The sequence below is a fragment of the Ammospiza nelsoni genome, chromosome 3 (assembly GCF_027579445.1).
Source record: "Ammospiza nelsoni isolate bAmmNel1 chromosome 3, bAmmNel1.pri, whole genome shotgun sequence".
Taxonomy (NCBI): Eukaryota; Metazoa; Chordata; class Aves; order Passeriformes; family Passerellidae; genus Ammospiza; species Ammospiza nelsoni.
The window spans coordinates 85654238-85675174 of NC_080635.1; the positions used below are offsets into that span (position 1 = coordinate 85654238).

Genomic DNA, 20937 nt, shown 5'->3' on the forward strand with positions numbered 1-20937 from the left:
GAATAAGTAGTTTTTTGAAAATTTGTGTGTGTGCATATTGTTGCATCAGTCCTGAATTCACCCAGAGGTGCAAAATGGTTTGCATTATAAAATAATCTATAAGAATGATATTGTTTCACTACCTGAACACTTAAACTAAATGTGATGGTTTTGAGTGAAAAAAGGAGAGAGTTAAAGCATTTTTATTGAATCAGAAAACATTGTTCCAGGTGCTCTGGGATTTTAAATGTAGACAATATCCTCTGTGAATCCAAAGATTTTTCTTGGTTAAAAAAAAAACCATCCCCAGTAAAGTCAAATCTACAGAAAAATTAATTTTGCTGTTTTCCAGCTCAAACTGTGAGGTGGATTTCCACTGTGGAAATCACTTCAAAAAATACTGAAATCAGCATCAGTTAAGAAATTTTGGCTGAAAATAAATCCCTTGGGTTCATGTTACTGTATTGTTATGACAACTAATAACTGTATGAGAGTTTTTAAACTTCTTGTGTTGCCAAGTCGTGAGTTAGTTGGTCAGTACCTTAAGAAAATGAGAAAAAAACCAAACTAAGGGGCAATTGAGGGGAGGGCCATATATTTTTGGTATTTTGTTTTGTTTTGTTTTACATTTTACCTGGGTGAGGTTTACTTTTCTCTTGTGTTTAACACAGTAAAGGGCTAGTCTTGTAACAAAGCAACTATCAAACTGTGTTCTATTACAGTAAGATTTTATTATCATGTGAGATTTCAGCATCAGTCTGAATGCTCTTTTCTTCTTTCCAAATAGGAATTTGAGTTTCACTAGGATAGTTTTGTACAAATAAGTTTACCCTCTTTTGCAAAAAAAACCCCAGAATGCTTGTAGTTTGGAGCAAACTGGTAATAGTAGTGTAAGTCATGACAAATAGTGCTCAGCTGCCCAGGAGGAGCTCTCCAAGTGGGCAGGAATGGGATTAGGAAAGCCAAAGCTCAGCTGGAGCTAGTGAGCTGTGAGAGGCAGCAGTGAAGAGGTTCTGACATGTACATTGGCAACAAAAGGAGGCTGAGAAGAGCACAATACACTGCTTGCTAGGGCACAGACCTAGTGATCAAGGTCAAAACTGTGCCACTTTTGCCTTGGGGTTTCACTGGTGAGGCTTGTTCTTGGGACTCAGCCCATGAGCCCAGAGACAGGGCTGCTGGGGTGAAGCCTAATCTGCAGCTGGGGAGCTGAGGCCATCTGGACATACAGGTGTCTGTGGGACCAGATGGGATGGATGTAAGGATGCTGTAGGTAAGGCCTTCCTCAGTCATCTAAGATCACAGTGATCAGAAGACTGTGAAAAATTGTCACACTCTTACCCACAAGAAGGAGAACTGAGTCTGGCCTCACCTCAGTCCCAACAAAAGTGATGCAGCACATGCTCTTGGGAGCTATGTCTGTGTTCAGTAGGACAGGAGGCTGAGTGGGGAAAAAATCAGCATAGATGGACCAGAGTCCATTTGTGCATGACCAGCTTGAGCCTCTGTGAGGTGACTGAGGGGAGAGGTGATAATGGCTTTCAGTTGTTTCCTGAAGTATTCCTGTGCTCCTTTAGGTGAGATACCCTCTGTATGGATGGACTAAAGGTGGGTGGGAAACAGGTGAGGATGCCACACTCAGTGAGTCCATAGTACAGAGTGCAGTGGGTGGTCAGTGTTAGTGCTCGGGAGTAGGCACGGGCGTCTGGCATGTAAAGCCTGTGTGAGGCATCTGGATGCCAGCTGCAGTGCACATCTGGAGGTGATGCCAAACTGCAGGGGTGCAGCAGCTGTGTGGGGGAGGTTGGCTGCTGGTCAGCAGGGCTCTGGTGGGCTGGGTGCACAGAAACACTGGAGCAGTTCAGGGAGAACAGCATGGCCAGCTGTAGGAACCCCAGGCCAGGGCCCTCTTCCAGGCCAGCTGCCCTGTCCCAGCAGAGCTGCTCTGTGGACATGCTGGCTTCAGACAGCAGGTGGCATGAGGGCTTCTGTTTAAATCCTGGTGCCTGCAAGTACTGAGGCTAGGGCTCATATCTATTGCAATAACCCGAAGCCACTACTAAATATTCTTTTTGTATATTATAGAGCCTGAAATTTTTATTTCTACAGATGTTTATTCTTTTCAGAAGAATGATCTGTGACTAAGAGTAGGATTAGTATTCTTCACCAGAGCCACTGATCCGCTATACCAAATAAGACACTGCTAAATCCATTCTAAACACAGATTAGACACAACTAATTTTACTGCATATATCTTAAGCAAAGCCTCAGATAATTTTGAAGTCCTCCTTTGAAATGCCAGTACCTGAAAGAAAATTCTCACATAACTTGCATTTAATAATGCAAAATACAAGTGTGGAAAATTTAAAGGCAGTGATGGTGGAGGAAGCAGGAGGCTATGGGTTCTGGAGCAGAAAGAAGCAAGCCTGAGATTTGAGTTTCATGGTTGTTTAGGCTCGCTTAAAATAGCAAAATGAGCAGGTTTTCCTTCTCTTGTAACTATGGAAAGTGGTTTGATCCTACTCCTGTGCTGTCTTCTCCCTCACAGTCCTCATTTGTAACTCTGGGGTGAGCTGGATTAGGAAATGGATTTGGGTGAAAACAAATCCTTGTAACCAACAAGAAATCTAACTGAAGGCAAGAAGCTTAAGTTCTAAACCAGACTGGTTCTCCAGCCCTTCCTGTCCTGCCACCCACATGTCCATAGAAAGTGCATTTCAGCTGAAGCAGAAGGTGGAGAAGGAGGTGTAATAAATAGCCTGTAGTTTAGTATGAAATATGGTAGCTTTTCCTGAAGGTCTTACAACTGTGTCAGTGCATATAAGTACAGATAACATGGGGGTCTTCATTTATGCATGGTAATGCCCAAAAGAAAATGCTGACTTGGATACTTTCTCAGTTTATATGGCCTTCACTTTAAAAGACAGTATTTGCTTGTTTGCCCTTTACGTTGCTCCTAATAAATTTATAAAACCTATTAAAAATAAATTTTAGGACTGATTTTTGAAAAATTGTTTCCTATTTTGTTGTAGCAAATCACTGAAGTAGTCAACATTATCTTATACCTATGATTGTTTTCATTAATACCTACATATATACATTTAAGTTGCATAAGATTATAGAATATCCTGATTTGGAAGATCATCAGGATCATTGAAGCTCAGCTCCTGGCCCTGCACAGGACAGCCCTAAAAATTGCACCAGGTGCCTGAGAGCATTGTTAAATGCCAAAATCAAAACACAAGTTTCAAAAGTTAAGCTTGGACTTAAAACAGTCAGAAAAAAATACAGATATTGGTACAATAATTGTTGTGTTCTTTAAAGTAAGTACTTTTAGAGTAATAGTAAATTAAATTACTTTTGAAGAGGTACAGCATTATTTTATTGCAGTTCCAGTATTGAAATTGCTTTGTATTTCTTTTGATTTATTAATGTGAGAATTTTATCATCATCATTTCCAACTATAATGAATGTGTTTACCTGAGCTGTGGACAAAACTTTGTTGTTTCAACAGGTTGTGAGAAGGTATATTTTGGGCTCTGTAGTTGACAGTGAGAAGAATTACGTGGATGCTCTCAAAAGAATCCTGGAGGTACCTTAATATCTTTTAAAATTTTGAATATTTGACAAAGAATCATTAAATATCATTAAAGAATCTTTCCTATGACTAACACAGATTTTGCTACAGATGCTTCATGCCAAATGTTCAGTGGTTTTGTGTGTGTGTACTGTTGCATAAGTTTCTTTTTCTGCTTATAGAAGTCCATTTTTTTGTTCTTTTTAAATCAGTTTCCTTTTTAATTTTTCCACAGCAATATGAGAAGCCCCTTTCAGATATGGAACCAAAGTTACTGAGTGAAAGAAAACTTAAGATGGTGTTTTATCGAATTAAGGAAATTCTTCAGTGCCATTCGATGTTTCAGATTGCGCTGGCGAGTCGTGTCTCTGAGTGGGACTCTGTTGAAATGATCGGTGATGTCTTTGTTGCTTCAGTAAGCAAATGTGTCAGAACAGATAATCTGTTTATATTTTAGTCTTGTTTTTCCATCTCCATGTCTTTCTAACTTAGCTGCTTTATTCCCATGTTCTCCAATGCCTGTGGCAACTGTCAGAGTATTCATGTGCTGTCCTGATAAGGAAACTGACACCAGCACATGTCTTCAGCTCGGTTGGCAGATGTGAAAGGATTGTGAGAAAAGTTTTGAGGCTTTGATTAATCTTTCAGACATCTAAGTAAACAGTTTATTTTTATGAGAAATTAGAGATTCACAAACCCACCAAAATTAAGGTGTGACTGAGGCTCAGCATCTCGTAAAAAATGGGTAGTCATAGTATGCAAGTAGAAAGAAACCACAGTAGGTAATGTCCTGAATTCCTGAGTTTGAACTGAGATGGGGCACTGATAAAGAGCATTTGTAAAACCCTGTCCCATCAATTAATGGAAGTCCAGTCAGTAAAGGACAGAATTATCTACTGCTTTAAATTAGAGAAACAAGAAGTAGCCTTGGTTGATAGAAAGATGTTGTTCACCATGAAAGTGTGGCTTGAAGAGGCTGCCTGCCTTCTGGCTTGAATGCTTTGTTTTATTGCTGAAAATTGCAGGTGCTGAAAATCACCACCTTTTCATGCCTGCTGTAAGAGAGCTGGGATCTGATCACAGTTCCCCCAAAATGAAATAGTCACTGAAGATTTGTTGTTTAAAGCAAACCTGCCTTGTTGTGACTGAAGCAAGTTAGGTAGTCTTAATGAGACCAGCTCTGCAAAAAAGAGGGATGAAGCTACCAAGAAGGCAATGGGTGGTGATCTTACCATTCCCATGACTGTTTGCAGGCCACACAATCTGTTTGCTTTTTTGGTTAGCCCTTAATAGTTGAAGTCAGGATGTGAAGGCCCTGGGACTTTGCTGATTCACTTAAGCTGGAAGGCAGGTAGTGAGATGATCAGGGGATCTCAGTTGTCGATTTGAATCTTGATGCCCTTTGATTGCCCACAGTCCTTCTGTCCCAGTGTTCTAGCCAAGATGAAACAATTTCTGTGAATACATTTCTTGCCATTCACAGCTGTTATATCTTTCTGTTTCCAGCCTGTCCTTTGCAGAAAGATTATCTTGGGTATTACCAGTATTTCTGTATATCCAGCACTGGGCCAAGCAAAGCCTTTAGTTCTGAGTGAGTCCCTAACAGCCAGAGGTCTCTATAGCTGTGCTGGCAGAGGTCTTTTGTACTTTTAGTTAAGATTTGCCTTTTTTTCTTTTCAGTTTTCTAAATCTATGGTATTGGATGCATACAGTGAATATGTAAACAACTTCAGTACAGCAGTTGGGATTCTCAAGAAATCTTGTGCCACCAAACCTGCCTTTTTAGACTTCTTAAAGGTTAGTTTGTTCTTAAAGTAATTGTGCATATGCGATAAATAAGAAAGCAGGAGTTATAATTTGGGAGGAAATTTGACTGCTGATACTGTATATTGTCTCACTGGTTTTATGGACTTAAGGTCTGTTTGATGGATTTGGCACAAACAGACCCCAGAGGGTCCCCTTCAAGTATTGTATTTTTGGCATAGTAACATGCTGTTAGGTCTGGGATGTATTTTGAAGTGCACAGTAGGTTTATTGTTATTCAAATCAGTTTATTGGTATTTGCTTTACTTTGTCTAAACATTAGGATTCTTCCATATCAGGTGAGTTTCAAATAGTAGTTCATCATATGAAGCCACTTTTTAATTTGAAATTTATTTTAATTCTAATTTGTTTATTGTGTTGTGAGAGGTAGTGCAGCTGGATTTCCATTCTACAACAATTTCCCTGGATTTTGAAGATTGTGTTTCTGGTTTGGGGTTGAAATTGGTGATTTTTTTGCAGAATGCATACTGACCTGTTGCATATGATGCTTGTCATGATATGTCTGGAGAGCCTGGCACACGCAGTAGGAGTGCTGTGAATCCCTAGGGTTGACACCTTACAGACAGTACACAGAATCCATTGCCAGGCTTTTGAGTTGTCTGTGACATTGCTGAGAGTCTGAGAGCTCAGCTTGTCTCATCCCCCAGGCATGCTGGATTGAGTTGTGCCTCTCAGAGCTGGTCACCCTGTCAGGTCTGTTACAGTGGTCCAAAAAACAGTAAAAAATGGGTGCCTAGTGCAACTCTTAGGTTCTATAGAGAAGGGTTGCAGGGGTTTGCCTTCAGATCTTTAACTAACAGCTTTTTAAACTGTGGACAACTCTGTGCAGGATGTTATTTTGCAAGCCTGAAGCATCTTGAAGATCAGACTCTCTAGTGAGCATGTTGTCACAGGTTAAGCATGTTCTACTGTTAAAAGCATGTTTTGCCAATAGAGACATAATCCACACCTCTCATCACTGCTTGTCAGGGCCACACTGGTTCTGCTTGCAGAAACACAGCCAAACTCTGATGACAGATGACACTTCTTTACCTTTCCTTTTTTATTTTTGCCCACTATCAGTGAAGATCAAAATCTTCATTACTGCTGTTTGGAAAAAAATAGATGTTTGTACAGATAACTGTGGAAATAAATTGTGAAGCTGATGGTTGTAGCAATAAATTGCAATTTAAGCACAACACCAGTTTAACATTGTTTAGAATTGCTTTGTTTTTAATATTGAGTATTTCCTCTAGCCTTCCTTTTTATGACCATTTCTGGCTTTTTTTCACATGCAAAAGAAATTTGTCTGGTTTTATCTGCCATTCGCAGTAACTAAAATAATGGATTCTAACATTTTTATTTCCAAATATAAATCAACATTTTTTTCTTTGATTCTTCAAATAAAGAAGATCAAAATCTGTTTGCATAGCACTGAGATTATGGTGTTTTTATTAGATTTCCTCTTAAAAACCATAGGTAGGTTTTTAGATTTATAGGTGCTGCATTGCTGGTGTGGCTTTGGCCGAGCTGTATTTATTAAAGAGGATATTTCAGTTCAGTGGCAGGCCATCATTTTGATAATGATGGGTTTTTCTAAAAGATTTAATATTTTTTAAGTAAATCTTGATAGTAAATGGAATCTTTAGTCTTCTTATTATGATTAATGTAAGCAATATAGAAGAATTTTTAGGAAATATTTTCCTTTCATTCTGTAACTGGTGGAAATGTGCTCATGGTAGTAAATGTGTCCTTCTTGCATTGCAGCAGTGTCAGGAGTCAAGCCCTGATCGCATTACACTGTATGGTTTAATGATGAAACCTATCCAACGTTTTCCACAGTTCATTCTACTATTGCAGGTAAATAATGTTTACCAAAGGGAGGCTCCTTTTGCATTCTTGTATAGTTTACTCTTGGGATTGCATGGCAGCTGTCTTCTGCTAGAGGATCATGTTCAGTGGAAGTGACCACTAGATCATGGGGAAACAAAGAGAAATTTCAGTGCATTCAACATGCCGATCTCATAGCTTGATTGCAGGGACAGGCAGTAAGGGCACTGCAGGAAAGCCTCAGTAAACTAGATTTACTATAGATTACTTGCTAAGTAAAATAAAGCTTATGAATAGTTTTCTAGTAAAGATGTAGTTCAAATATGCTGCTTGTTTATATCTGTTTGTTAGCTAGTAACACTTCAAAACATTACTTGGAACTTAGTGGCATTTCTTTCTATTGAAGAAAAAGCAAGAGGATTAAATTCATACCTTGGATAGTTTAGAAAATTCATACCTTGGATAGTTTAGAAACTCTCTGATTATTGGCTCACAGGACCTGCTAGAGTATGTTCAGCTTCCTTCTGACCTGCAGCATCTTGTTTCTTTTCCCATGGAAACTGTGGATTTGACAGAGTCCTTGGTTTCATGTCAACAGGCAGTCAAGCTGCAGGAAGAGCACAATTCCCCAGTATAGACCTGCTCCAGACAAATTTGCTCTGTTTTTACCTTCTTCCAGACCACAGCAGATCTACCCCAGTAAGCACTGTGTGTTAGCTGTGTTCACAGGTGCCAAGAGCAGGACAGGCTTTGGGCTGCAGGTCTGGGAATTACTGGAGGTAAAGGAGCAGAGGTAGTCATGGGGGAAGCATGTGAATTGGAAGCCATGGGGGAGAGTTTTTTAAATATCAGGAATGATGAAGTTTATTGTGGCAGGAAGATTTTTAAGTGGGCTGGGAATGGAGAAAGGTATAATTCAAACTGTTCCTACTGTATGCCTGCAAAAGAGAAAGACTTGGAGGAGCTGTTGTGACCTTAATGAAGTAATGTCTCCTACTTTAAGATGAGTATGCTGTCCATGTTTTAATGAGAAATGATAACAGTTATAACGATAATACAATATTATTATGACAGTAAATATCAGACAAGTTTCATTTAAAATCATTGTTTATAGACACATACATATTACTGTATATTACTGATTGCCAGATAGTACTTAACAATCTCCCTTCTCTGTAATTTTGTTCTTTAAATAAGAATGTGTGTGATCCCATTCAGTATATTTTTAAAGAATTACTATGATATTTGGGAAGTTAAGCAATGTACTGTCCAAATATTCATTAGGTGTTTATTGGTCTTACTCTTTAGTAGTACTCAAGAATGTTGAGTCGTAACTGTACATTCTGTAATCTTGGAACCTGACTTTGAAAATAAATCCAATTTTTTTTTGTTTGTTTTATAATTACCCCTCAGGATATGTTGAAGAATACTAATAAAGGACATCCTGACAGATTACCTCTACAGATGGCTCTTACGGAGCTCGAGACACTGGCAGAGAAGTTAAATGAAAGGAAAAGGGATGCAGATCAGCGCTGTGAAATAAAACAAATAGCAAAAGCAATGAATGAACGTTACCTGAACAAGGTAAGGAAAGTAGGAAAGTATAATGGAGATGGAAGAGTCAGTTTCTGGGCCTTGAGTAATCTCTACAACAGACACCAAAGAGACAGCTATGTTGGTTTTTTTCTATAGAGATCAAGATGTCATGTAGAATGACATGGGGTCATTCTAGTGGTAGATATGAGATATGACCTGCCTCTGGGACTGTGAGATGTCACCTGCCTCTGGGACTGAATAGGCTCACCACTGTGTGCTGGAATAGGCAACACACTGAACTTGCCTCAGCAGTACTGATGTTCTGTGGCAGTGTAGGAAATAATAATATATAGTAGAATCTCATGTACGTGTTCTATGTGGAAAAATTCAACTTTTAATTTATCCTAGAACTGGAGAAATACTCCTGTGTAAAGAAAGGGTCCATGTCCTTATACAGCAGTGCTTCCAACTGTGAAGCATTTCAGGATTTGGTATTGAATGGGTCCAACAACATCTTCCTTGTTTTAAGGAAAATCTCCATCTATTTCATTCATATATTTGCATCATACAATAGAAATGTCTAAAAAGAACTCTAGAAGACATTCACTAAGAAGGAACAATCTTTTTTATTTGAGTTCATTGGTAGCTGTCTATACTGTGGATATATATATGTGCAAGTTTTATTTGTGTCACAAAGGATTCCTTCTTTCCCATGAAGTGAGGCATAAATGCTTCAATTACTGCTTTTGTGAAGTTTCAATTTATTATCTTGTGGACTACTTCTGAGGTAAAATGGTGGGGATGTGCTGAAGGAATGGGGTTGTTTTTGGAGATACAAAAAAGCACATCTTTTAGGAAAGCTGTAATCAACCAGAAAACACTTATTTTAAGCTATGGAATACTGAATTAATTTTCATACTGGAACAGTATTTCCATTCTAAGTGCATTAGAAGATGGATTCAGACATTTTACTTTCTTTTCTCATTGTCATAATCCGGCTTCTTGAAGCAGCTATTAAGCATCTGCAAATAGTTCCAAGACACAGAATGTGCTTTTGAAGAGGTGGCCCCGGTTACCTTTTGTCAGTTGATATTGATTGCAAGATTTTGTGGTTTATGCAGTGGGTGATTCATTGATATATACATGGATTGTCACTCCAAATCTCACAGGGTCCCACATTCCTTGTGTATAAATATCACAGAATCAGCAGAGTTGGAAGGGACCAACATGGATCATGGAGTTCAGCTCCAGTCTCTGCACAAGACCAGCCCTGAGGGTCACACCAAGTGCCTGAGAATTGTCCAAATGCTTCTTGAACTATGTCAGGCTTGGGGCTTTGACCATTACCCTGGGGAGCTGTTCCAGTGCCCAAACACCCTCTGGGTGAGGAGTCCTCCCCTCACGAGGAAGCTGTAGACTACAGTGAGGTCTCCCCTCATTCTCCTCCACACTGAACAGATCAAGTGACCTCAGTTACTCCTCACACAGCTTCCCCTCAAGGCCTTCACCTTGAGGCCATCCTTTGGACACTCTCTAATAGCTTAATATCTTTCTTACATTGTGGCACCCAAAAATGCACACTATATTCAGGTGAGGCCAGTGCAGAGCAGAGTGGGACAATCCCTCCCTTGCCTGGATGGCAGTGCTGGGCCTGATGCCCCCCAGGACATGGTTGGCTCTCCTAAGCTGTATATTTGCATATATAGTTTTGGAACAATGCCAGCCAGGGTGAAATAGGTGGTGAAGAAGGTAGTTGATTAGAAAATTAGTGAGTTATGGACCATTTAATTCTGTTGGACCCTATGGAGATGTGTTTGACATGTGAGGGATTAGTTCATGCTTGCACACAGTGGCTGATCCTCAGCCCTTGAAGGCAAATGTCAGGAACAGTTTACATGCCAAGAATCTCTGGGATGTGTCATCTTCTCCACAGTGTGTGACACCCTGCCAGCTGCACTCCTCAGCTGTGTGAGCCCAGGGGGACAGAGCAGGCTGAGCACACTTCCTCCTCACACTGTGGCTTCCACTCTGGGCAGCTGGAATCATGTGTAGGTCTTCAGTGGACTATGAAAGAAGAGACTAAGCAAGGAAATCACAGAAATTGCGGAAGGAATTGTTCATTTTGCCAAGAAACATTTATCAGTGTGGAAGATTCCCAGAGCAACCATGGTCTACATTAAGATGCAAAGCCCTTTAAGTCCACATGGATGACAGCAGAAGTTACTGTTTCTCTGAATCAAAAGCAGATTAATAAAGAGACCTAATTCCCTTGGCAAATCCACCTGCAATCACTTGTGCTAGGATGGCAAGTGATAACCCATTGTTTTTGCTTTTTGTGTGCTAGATGTAGGTTGTACTGTGTGTAATATACAATACTGATTGTTTTCAAAATCCAGCTACTCAGCAGCGGGAACAGATACCTCATACGGACTGATGATATGGTTGAGACAGTTTATAATGACAAAGGAGAAATTATTAAAACCAAAGAACGGCGCCTTTTCATGTTGAATGATGTGCTGATGTGTGCAACAGTGAATATTCGGTAAGATTTCACTTACATTATTTAGATGATTGTTTGAACTTCTGATGGGAAAAAATGACACTTATTGAATTGCTTTTGTGCTGTTGTATTTAGTGTGGCTAATGATTTCTAGGAGTAGTCATAATAAAAGGATCACTAGCTTTGTTATAGCCCTCCAAATTGCTGGTTGATATTTGGAAGTTCTAGAGTTAATTTGTAAGAAAATTATATCACTTGGAGATTACAGGTAGAAATGATCTGTAGTGTCTTCTTACTGCTATGTATTAGTGCATGTTGGAATACAAGCATGCCCCAAGGTAAGACTTTGTTCTCTTCTTCCTGAAATTCAGACTGTTACACACACAGATTTGTAACTTGACACAATTTGTAAATACCATCCTCTGCAAAGCAAACAACCTCCAACAAACAAACAAACAAAACAAAATCCATAATGGTAATGCGGGTTGCCAAAAAAAACCTGGAACTTGCTAACAAAGTTCCAGATGGGGAAGAGTTATTATCTCTGGAATCAAACATTGAAAGATTAAAGGTGAAATGCTTTGAAAAAAGCCATTTTTTCATAGTTCCTTCTGTGCTTTTGTTGGCTGTAACTATTACTGTTACTAAATGTGTGTGTATGCCAAGGTTTTGTTCACATTCATATGTTGCTTGTATCATAAATTGTTTTATGTAATGGTACATTCTGACAAAGAAAATGTGGATTGTTAAAGTCTTCCAAGAATAGCTTTTCTTAAGCATAATATGAGTTGATATCTTAATTCATTACTGAAGCATGAATCCTGTACATATATTTCTGAGTGTGTGATTGCTTGGTCTCATGTCCATGTGAGTGAGAAGTACCATGTAATAACTACACTTCAGAAAATTAAGAAGCTCATGTGAATTATCCTGTGGTTCTTGCCTTTACAAATTCTTTACTTTCTTAGTAACACTTGAATATTGTTTTTAACTATTCGTATGTTATCTTCCTTCATACCAATAAAGTCTTGGATTTTCTGTATTTGTACTTGAAGCAGCAAAGTGCAGTCTGGTTTTGTTTTCCATTAAAATGCTAAAGTTTAAAGTTCATGATCATGCCAAGTCTCTGAGGGTTATGCCCTCTGTAAAAGTATGTATCTTTTGCAAGCCATAGAAAATTCCTCTGTAACTAGTGGACTCTAGGCACCTGGGACATTTGAGTGTTTCTGCTGTGCAAAAGATAGATATTTTTACAGGTGACACAACCCTCAGGTCTTTCTTTACACACAGCATAGATGACCAGCAGGAGCTGGTGGCCTGACTCTGAAGTAACAGTAATTGGATGGAGTGGATGCTATCTCTAGTGACTGAACAACTGTGTCCTGCCTAGGTTTTTTTGTTACTTCTGGCCTAGGTCAAGAATTTATAAATATTTGCTTAAGTTGTGGCAGTTGTGTTCTTTGTTCATACGTGCTTCCTCATTGAAACAAAAGTCTGTGTTGCAGATAGATAGCTGACTAGCTGAATTTCAGCATTTAGTTGCTGTTCTCAATAAATGCATTTTACTGATTTCTCTCAAGCAGTTGACTTCTGGATTTCAGTCATTCTTTCTGTGAAGTAAACCTTTTTTTGTTTACTTTAACATCTCCTTTGTCCTTTATAATAAATGTTTGTTACATGTTCTTGAATGGGAATAAGGGAATGAAGGAAACAAAGTAAAATTGATGTTTATGTCATTTCTATTCCTAATGAGCTTCCTCAGTGTGCTCTCCTCTGAAATGCCTGTTGTGATACACACTTCTTAAGCAGCAGCTCAGGCAGGATTACTCTTGGAAGCTGCAGCAGTTGCAGAGGTCTGCTATACAGAACAGTCTGGGCTGTGGGGATTGGCAGAAATGTTGGCTTGTCAGCCCTTCAATTGTCCTTCCTGTTCCCAGCAGTCATTCAAAGGTTCCATCATCCCTACTTCCCTAAACATAGCAGTTAGGGCCCCAAAAGAAGTCTTTCAAAAAAATCAGGAAAATGTGGAGCCAAAGTATAATCCCAAGCACTTGTATTAGGATTTCAGAATTCATTGATCTTAAAAGATGGTCACTTATGTTTTGCTATAAAGGTGTACGGATTGTTGTTGGCAGTCCTGTGGTGCTTGCACACAAGATTATCTGCACCTGCATGGCTGCTCTTTGCACGCTGGGAAAGGTCATTCACAAAAGTCATCCTGATACATGTATTTGCTTCAAGTTGTGCACTGTACTCAAGCTGATTAACAGCAGATTTTAGAAGCTAAAATAATTAATAGTATGCTCTGAAACACAATTGCTTGTCACAGCCATAATTTGTGCATCTTCCAGCTCTTCCTATGAAAGCAGTGGCACCACGACAACTGGCCAGAGGTATTTACTGAAGTGGAGTGTACCGCTGGGACAAGTGGATGTCATAGAGTATGGCAGCAGTGAGGGCCAAGGAGACAACTGCAGGTTCCCACCCCAGCTCCCTGCTGAAAATGTCATCATTAACTCTAAGCCAAGTAAGTGACAGGAGTTACTGACTTTTACAGACTACTTTCAAATCTATATTTGAAATTCAGTGAGCTACTGAAAACAAAGGAAAGCATTTTGTTGGTGAAGATTTCTGTAACATGAAGACTAGTAAAGCCTCTTGCTTTGGAAACTGAGAATGCATAAAGTGACAGCCAGGCTCCTGCCTTGCAACATGAATTACTTGTATTTGTCGTAGATTAGAATTTTATGCAGGAATGAGTAAAGAGTTCTAAAGCATGAGAGAGTGCTGACATGCAAAAATGGGAGTTTGATGTGATGCACCAGTGGTCTCATGGTCACTGGTTCTGCCTTTGTTCTTTATACCACAGTTAGAGCAAAGAAGTTTCTCTCAATAAAGATGACCAAACCACCCTGTTGCTGTGATTGAGTCTGGACACAAGTGGTTACTGCAGGGTAGTTCTTTCAAGCCCATGGCATCTTGCCCTTCAAACTTGTGCTTCAGAAAAAAACATTATTGAATGTTTTTGAAACTATATGTTAATAGGTAATTTCCTCCTAGCCTCTCTCCAAAAATGATCTCAAGCTCTGAAGTTTACAAAGTCTTCTGTGCTATTTAATCCCTCCTACACATCTGCCAACTGCTTTCAAGAGAAATATGAATTTTAAGACTTCGCTTGTTAGCTAGACTTTAATATATAAGGAGTTGCTTCTATGTCCTGTTTATTGCCTAAATATTGTAATATTAAATGCATTGAATATCTCTAGATCATAATTTGATTCCTATTCATGGATTATAATTCACATGGATTTCAGGGCTGGTAGCTCTAGGCATTATTTCACAGTATATTTATTTAATATTGCACCCTTGGCTTAATGAATTTTCCCACAGTTGTGCTATAAGGAGTCATAAATGCTACAGCATCAGTGTAGCATTTACTACCCCCTGTATTCTCCAGGATGGTTTTTGTCAGGTCTTCCTGCTCCTCCTTTTGTAAATAGCTACAGAGAATTTTATGGGCACTTAGTTCTTTATTTCAAGAATGACTTAATTCTTCTAACTCCTTTTAAGCAACAAGGGACTACTTGGAGAATGAGATTAAAGCCTTTATCTTATCATTTACCAGCTGCTGTATGCATAACCCTGGGAGAACTATATAAAGAAGTCTATTTCTTAGAATTGGGGTCCCTTTTGTAGGTGAGTGTGGCAGGAACAGATTGTTGAATATTCCTACTATGATTTTGTGCAACAGTTTCACAGCTGATAAGACCAAATCCTTGCATGTCAGAATGGTGATATGGAGAAGAAAAGCCTGAGGGGAGAAACAAAAGCTCCTTACCAAACTTCGTGTATGACTTACTTGAACCTCTTGGCTGTTGAGGTTTTTCAGCTTCATCATGTTTGGTAACAAAATCACACAAGAAAAGAAATGACTTTGTACATCATTTGTAAATCAACCTTCAGGTTAAATGGTACTCTGTAGGTAAAATGTGAGCTGAACTAATTTTTCTCTTCTTAAGCTCTGTTATATTAATTCAGTCTTCTAATAAAAAGGATCAAAAGATAAGAAATAAAAAGGATTGGAAGGATACTGGGTATACTGAAAAAATCCTCCCTCCTCAAGAAAGTTTGATTAAACTTTCTTGGAAAATGATCCAACTAAATTGAATATAAACAACCATGAAGGAGGAACATCATAGCCTTTTTTTTGCACGTACTACTGTGTTTGCACTAGCTGTTACTCTGAATGCAGAGTTGTTTGAACTGGCTTTTATAGACAATTCTGAATACACACCTTAGTGTGTATAATAATTAGTTATTCTGTAGAGTTGTCTCCTTAGTTCCAGTTTAAGCTGGCTGCTAAAGATTACAGAAGCTCAGAAAGCACAGCCTTCCTGCAGAGGGTCAGACTGGTAAGACTGTGTACTGGTTCAGTCTTGCTTCTTATGTGCACCCACCAAGTTGCTGCATTTTATAGTTGATGATGACATGATCTTTAGTAGTATCACATCATTAATGAGACTACTGGGTCTTTACTACACGTTGCAAAGTGGTAACAGAAAAATCCTATCTACTCTGCCTGAAATTTAATATCTTTGCAGTCATCATAAAATTGTCTCCCTCTGTTTTCAAAGTATATGATGAAATCCCAGTGGCCTCATGGTATGTGGTTTTAATAAAATATAGTGATCAAGAACAGTTTGGAATGCTACAGGCAAAATCCTGAGACATAGAACCGTTTCTCAGACCTGATTTTCAGCTTACATATCCAGTTTGTGGGTACTGAAAAGATACAGAATTATGATGATTCTGTGTAAGCAGTACATTAAGTAGTAGAGGGATTGCCTCTTGCATTTCTGGAGGACTGAGAATAGTTGGTTAGTGTCTGCCACATGCCAGGTTGAGTCCTTGACTCCTATAAGGTTGGTATTCTGACATTGCTGCTGTGATTAGCAAGGATTCTTGATGGATTCAGGTTGTGTTCTTGCGAGGATTACTGGTTATTAGTTACTTTTCCCTTACTTATCATGGTGCTTTTTTATCCACTAAAACATTTTGTGTGAGCAGATAGCTGTCACAATTGTATCTTGCTACTTATTTTTGAGTACATGCAATTGGTGCTTCCAGTTTTCTGTGATGTTGCAAGAAAAAGCAGTTTAGTCTAAAGACACAAACTTTACTTTGGGTGCTGAATTAATAGCTAAATTTGAATTAATCTTGTACAGCCTGTAATAAGCAACTGAAAGGTTGAACAATTTTATGAGTATGAATAAATCAAAGACGTGCTTCAGTACTGTTCTAAGATGAAAAAGCAAGGACTGTGTGAAGTTAGTTTTCACTTGGCAAAATCATCAGTGGGCAGTTTTAAACCCCACTGAGTTTTGTTTAGCAGTCTTTTGTCTCTGGATTCTACAGAAGAACACACTTAGGGGCTGTTTTTTGGTTTTACACCATTTGTATTTTGGTAGGAAAAACTGTGTGGCCTGAGGGTGTATGGGGCAAAGCAGGAAAATTTTACTTGAGTGTATTCTGCTGTAATGCCCTGTCCTTGGTGTGCTCTTGCCTTGCTCCTGCTGTACTGCCCTGTCCTTGGTGTGCTCTTGCCTTGCTCCTGTTGTTCTCCCCTAGCACCAACAGTAGACCAAATTCTCATAGTTATGAACATGAAGGGGGATTGAAGTCTTAGCTGTTTGATGGGGTCCTTTATTTGTACAATTCTAATTTTTTTTCTTAGTGGAGCACAATTACAACTTGCTTTTGCTTCCTGCAATCATAACCAATAAACATTTCACAATCTCAGTCTTCAGGAAAAAATGCCTTTCTCTCAGCAAATTAGTCGAAGTCCCGTTTCATGTATTGGAGTTAGTCTTGCTTGAAAGTCTGTGTGGCTCTCTGGCATCTCAGACAGTTTTTGTGGAAGCAGTTATTTACTTATGGGTGGCAGAAAGTGTGATGTGTTAATTTTCTTCATAGAACCATTGGCAGAAAGATGTGAGATAAGAGTTTTTCCCCTGGTAAATCCATGTATTGTTTCTGTAGGCTGTTGCTGTTCTCTTCACCCCAGTTAGTCCATGTGCAGAAGCAGAGACACAGTCATAGTATGGAAAAGTTGAATTAATATAGGAACAGGGGAATGTTTTCAGTGGCAACAGAAATTTGTATATTCTTGTTTTTTATTTACTTGCATTGGTAAGAAATTCATCTCCCTCACCTGGCTGGTGATGCTGTACCCGATGCCTCTCAGGACATCCTGGCCCTCCTGGCTGCCAGGGCACTGCTGGCTCAGATTCAACTTACCACTGACAAGGATCCCCAGATTTCTTTCTGTGTGGCTGCTCTCCAGTGCTCAGTCTGTTCCTGCATCCAGGGATGCCCTGTCCCATGTGCAGGATCCAGCACTTGCCCTTGTTGAACTCACTATGCTTGATGATTGCACAGCCCTAAAATTTGTCAAGGTTTCTCTGCAGAATCTGTCTGCCTTCAAGGGAGTTGACAGCTCCTCCCAATTTAGTGTCATTGGTAAAGTTCTCATTATTCCTTGGAGTCACTTATGAAGACATTGAAGAGAACTGAGCCTAAAATGAAGCCTTGGGAAACACCAGTACTGACAGGTCACCAGTCTGGTGCTACCATCCCATTCACAATAAGTAACCCTTGGTGCCTGACCCATGAGCCAGTTTCTCACCCATCACATGATGTGTTTATCCAGCTGTGTACTGGACATTTGGAGACCCGTGAGAAGCCTCAGATCAATAGCTTTAATGAAATCACAGTTCATATCAACTGGCTTCCCCTGATCAACTATCTGGGTTACTTTATCATAAAAGTAAATCAAGTTTCTTCAACAGGACTTCAGTTTCATGAACTTGTTCTGGCTGGACCAATGACTGTGTTGTCTTTCAGGTGTTTTTCACTGCCTCCAGAATAACCCTTGTAACTTTACCAGACACTGAAGTGGGACTGACAGGCATGTACTTGCCACAGTCATCCTTCTTGCCTTGGGACAATGTTTGCCAGGTTCCAGTTGACTGTGACCTCTTCAAATTCCCAGTTGGGTTGAATATGTGGGAAGAGGGCATCAAGAAAGGTCAATGCTACCTGTTCTTTTACGATAAAAAAAAGGATGGATGAAAGCACAGTGAAATACAACTTGTTTTTAACATGTCATTGATACAAAATATTATAAATATTTTCCAAAAATATAAATAGTATAGTCAGAGGGCAAATTTGTAACTTCTTACCAAAATATTCAGTATTACCCCTCTAGAAGAATCAGAAGACAACCTTTCCTTGCAATTCGTCCATGTGCACATAAAATCACTGTGAATATGTGTATTTCACTGCCTTTTAATTGGGAATATAGGAATGGAAGTCAAATATACTGGCCAGAGTTTCATTTTCTCAGACTTCTGGCACATGTTATGAGTTAGCAGCACTTCATGCAACTGTTGATGGGTTGTGAATTGTGGTTTGTGCTGAGGCAAATGCCAGTTTGGCGCCGCAGCAACAACAATCACCCCCAGTTGCCTGTTCTTGGGTCCCCAAGAATGAAAAGGGTGAGTGACAAGTTTCTCACAGGGCTTTTATTTAAGAAGACCAGACTGGAGAGACTCTGTAGAACCAAAGGGAGCGGGCTAGGCATCCTGCCATGTCTGGGTGGGATACCAGTGTCTGGCAGCAGTGTTCTGCTCTGATCAGGTTGATTGAGAGACATAGACAGCATAGACAGTTACTTAAGCAAAGAAATATCAATTTGAGCCATTTATCTAAATGCTGAAAGGGGAAATGAGCCAGACCCATCTGTACTATATATCCATGCAGTGATGAGCTCTGAAGAAAACAGTGACATCAAAAATCAGGTTAGTATGCTTATGGCTGTATTTTCATGTCATTTTTTTCTTTCACAGGTTTACAGTTTGTAACTGAGAGCAAAGCTCAGCACTGCTAAACCACAGCTTTTCCCCTTTCTCATTCAGAGTTCCAGAGATACATTTGTACTCTGTTTCCCCTTGATTGTGTTCTTGATCCCTGTGGGGTTTGTTTACTGTCAAATATAGTAGTGACATGATGCTGAAGTGCAGAAATGGTTTCTCTCTTCCACGTTTCCTTCTGCTTGATACAGTCACTTTGTGTGGGCCTTTGAGTGTTGCTAGGGAAACAGGGAGGGATAGAAGTGTGCACTTATATAAACAGGGAGGGATAGAAGTGTGTGCACTTCTTTCTGTCAATATCTTTCTCAGTGGAATGGCATCTCTTTTCAAAAATGAAGATAGTGCTGCTGTGATAGCCATTGCCTTTAAAACTGGGATTTTTGCAGGTTTGTCTAATGAGAGATACAGAATTGGGGAAGAAAAAAAAGCCAGCTTTATGATCCTTCTAAGGCACAGCAATAGTATACAATATCCAGAGTAAGCAAAACTAATATTAAGTGACATGTCAACTCCAGCATTGGCGATAAGATTTTAGAAAAAAAGATGTGGTATGACTAGCATTGATCTAGCTTTAATCTCAATGAAATATATAAAGATTAATAATGGAAGGCTTTATTTTAAAGTTAATGTTATCGAAGTCAATACTACACACTAAATTATATTTAATATGTTTATAAATGTAAATTGTTACTGATATATACAAACAAAAGACCTAAGAGTTTAAATAAATCTAGTGCTAAAAAAGCCTGTTCATCTAAGCAAATGGGGTGACATTAAATACTCGACTTTGTTAAGCAGATATAAGTTTCTATCTAGTGAATTAGGGAAGAATCAATTTAGGTGTTACATGCTTGTCTCACCCATGCAGGATGAGATTCTTCTCTTTGCTTTTTGTATTTTTTATAGCAATTAGAGGATTTGTCATCCACTTCCTATAAATCTTGTTCTGTGTTGCCAGGGATCTCATCCACATCATGACACAGAGTAGTAAAATTATTAGAAACCCAGCTGGTATGAAAGAGGGAGGTGAGCTCCTCACAGTGCCATTTCCACAGGACTTGCTATAGTCTGGTAGGAGCTCCAGTGTAAACCTCCGGCAGCTTGGCCAGTTTACAACTGCCTGCAGAGCTGTCTTGGTACCCTGCAGTACTTCCATTGTTTAAATGCCTTCCCACGTGTACTTTCATTGTCTGTCTATATCAGTGTTTGTCTTTTTGCACCCAGTTTCTCCCTCACCCTTTGTGCCATGCAGGTGCATCCCAGAGGCCCTGTGTGACTTCTCTCCCTCCTTAGGAGGGCAGGGGCTTCCAGGCCCATGCTGTCCTCAGCCTTCCTCTTTGGGCCTTGTGGGGCAAAAGAAGAGCATGGCACCTCTTTTCTTTCACTCTCAAATCTTTGTTTACAGCATTTTTCTTTCTCCTGGGAACAGAGCCAGGAACTGCAGTCAGTACATTGTCCAGGAAGACCCCTGACCATTGTCCCAGCTAGTGTGACACTGGGGAGCCAGGCTGTGGGGTCCACTCTAGTGAGCATATCAGGGCTCCAGTGTTTCTCCCTCATGTTCCCTGCTGCTTTAATCTCTGACACAGTACAGCTGCTTCTGTCAGAAGGAAAAATATTTATAGCCTTTTATATCTGAAATTCCCAGTGTGGTCAGGATTAGCTGGAGCTTAATATAATATTGAAGCCATGCTCTCAATGTATGAACTACTTCTCACTATCTCCGAGGCTTTACATTTCCTTGGTAGTTTTGCATAATTTTGTATCATTTTATTCACAAA

At 39.5% G+C, this 20937-nt stretch overlaps 1 protein-coding gene across 5 annotated transcripts in view; it reads left to right on the forward strand.

The window, feature by feature from the left end:
• The window catches only part of ARHGEF10 (Rho guanine nucleotide exchange factor 10), a 110927-nt gene that overhangs the window by 44440 nt on the left and 45550 nt on the right, over nt 1-20937 (forward strand). For 4 of the 5 annotated variants that reach the window (XM_059467876.1, XM_059467872.1, XM_059467873.1 and 1 more), the window contains 7 exons: nt 3494-3571; nt 3792-3971; nt 5237-5353; nt 7127-7219; nt 8603-8773; nt 11122-11267; nt 13577-13752. In XM_059467876.1, coding sequence (XP_059323859.1) covers nt 3494-3571; nt 3792-3971; nt 5237-5353; nt 7127-7219; nt 8603-8773; nt 11122-11267; nt 13577-13752 — 961 coding nt within the window. The remainder of the gene's footprint in view (nt 1-3493; nt 3572-3791; nt 3972-5236; nt 5354-7126; nt 7220-8602; nt 8774-11121; nt 11268-13576; nt 13753-20937) is intronic. The other variant, XM_059467874.1, reaches the window with a different exon arrangement.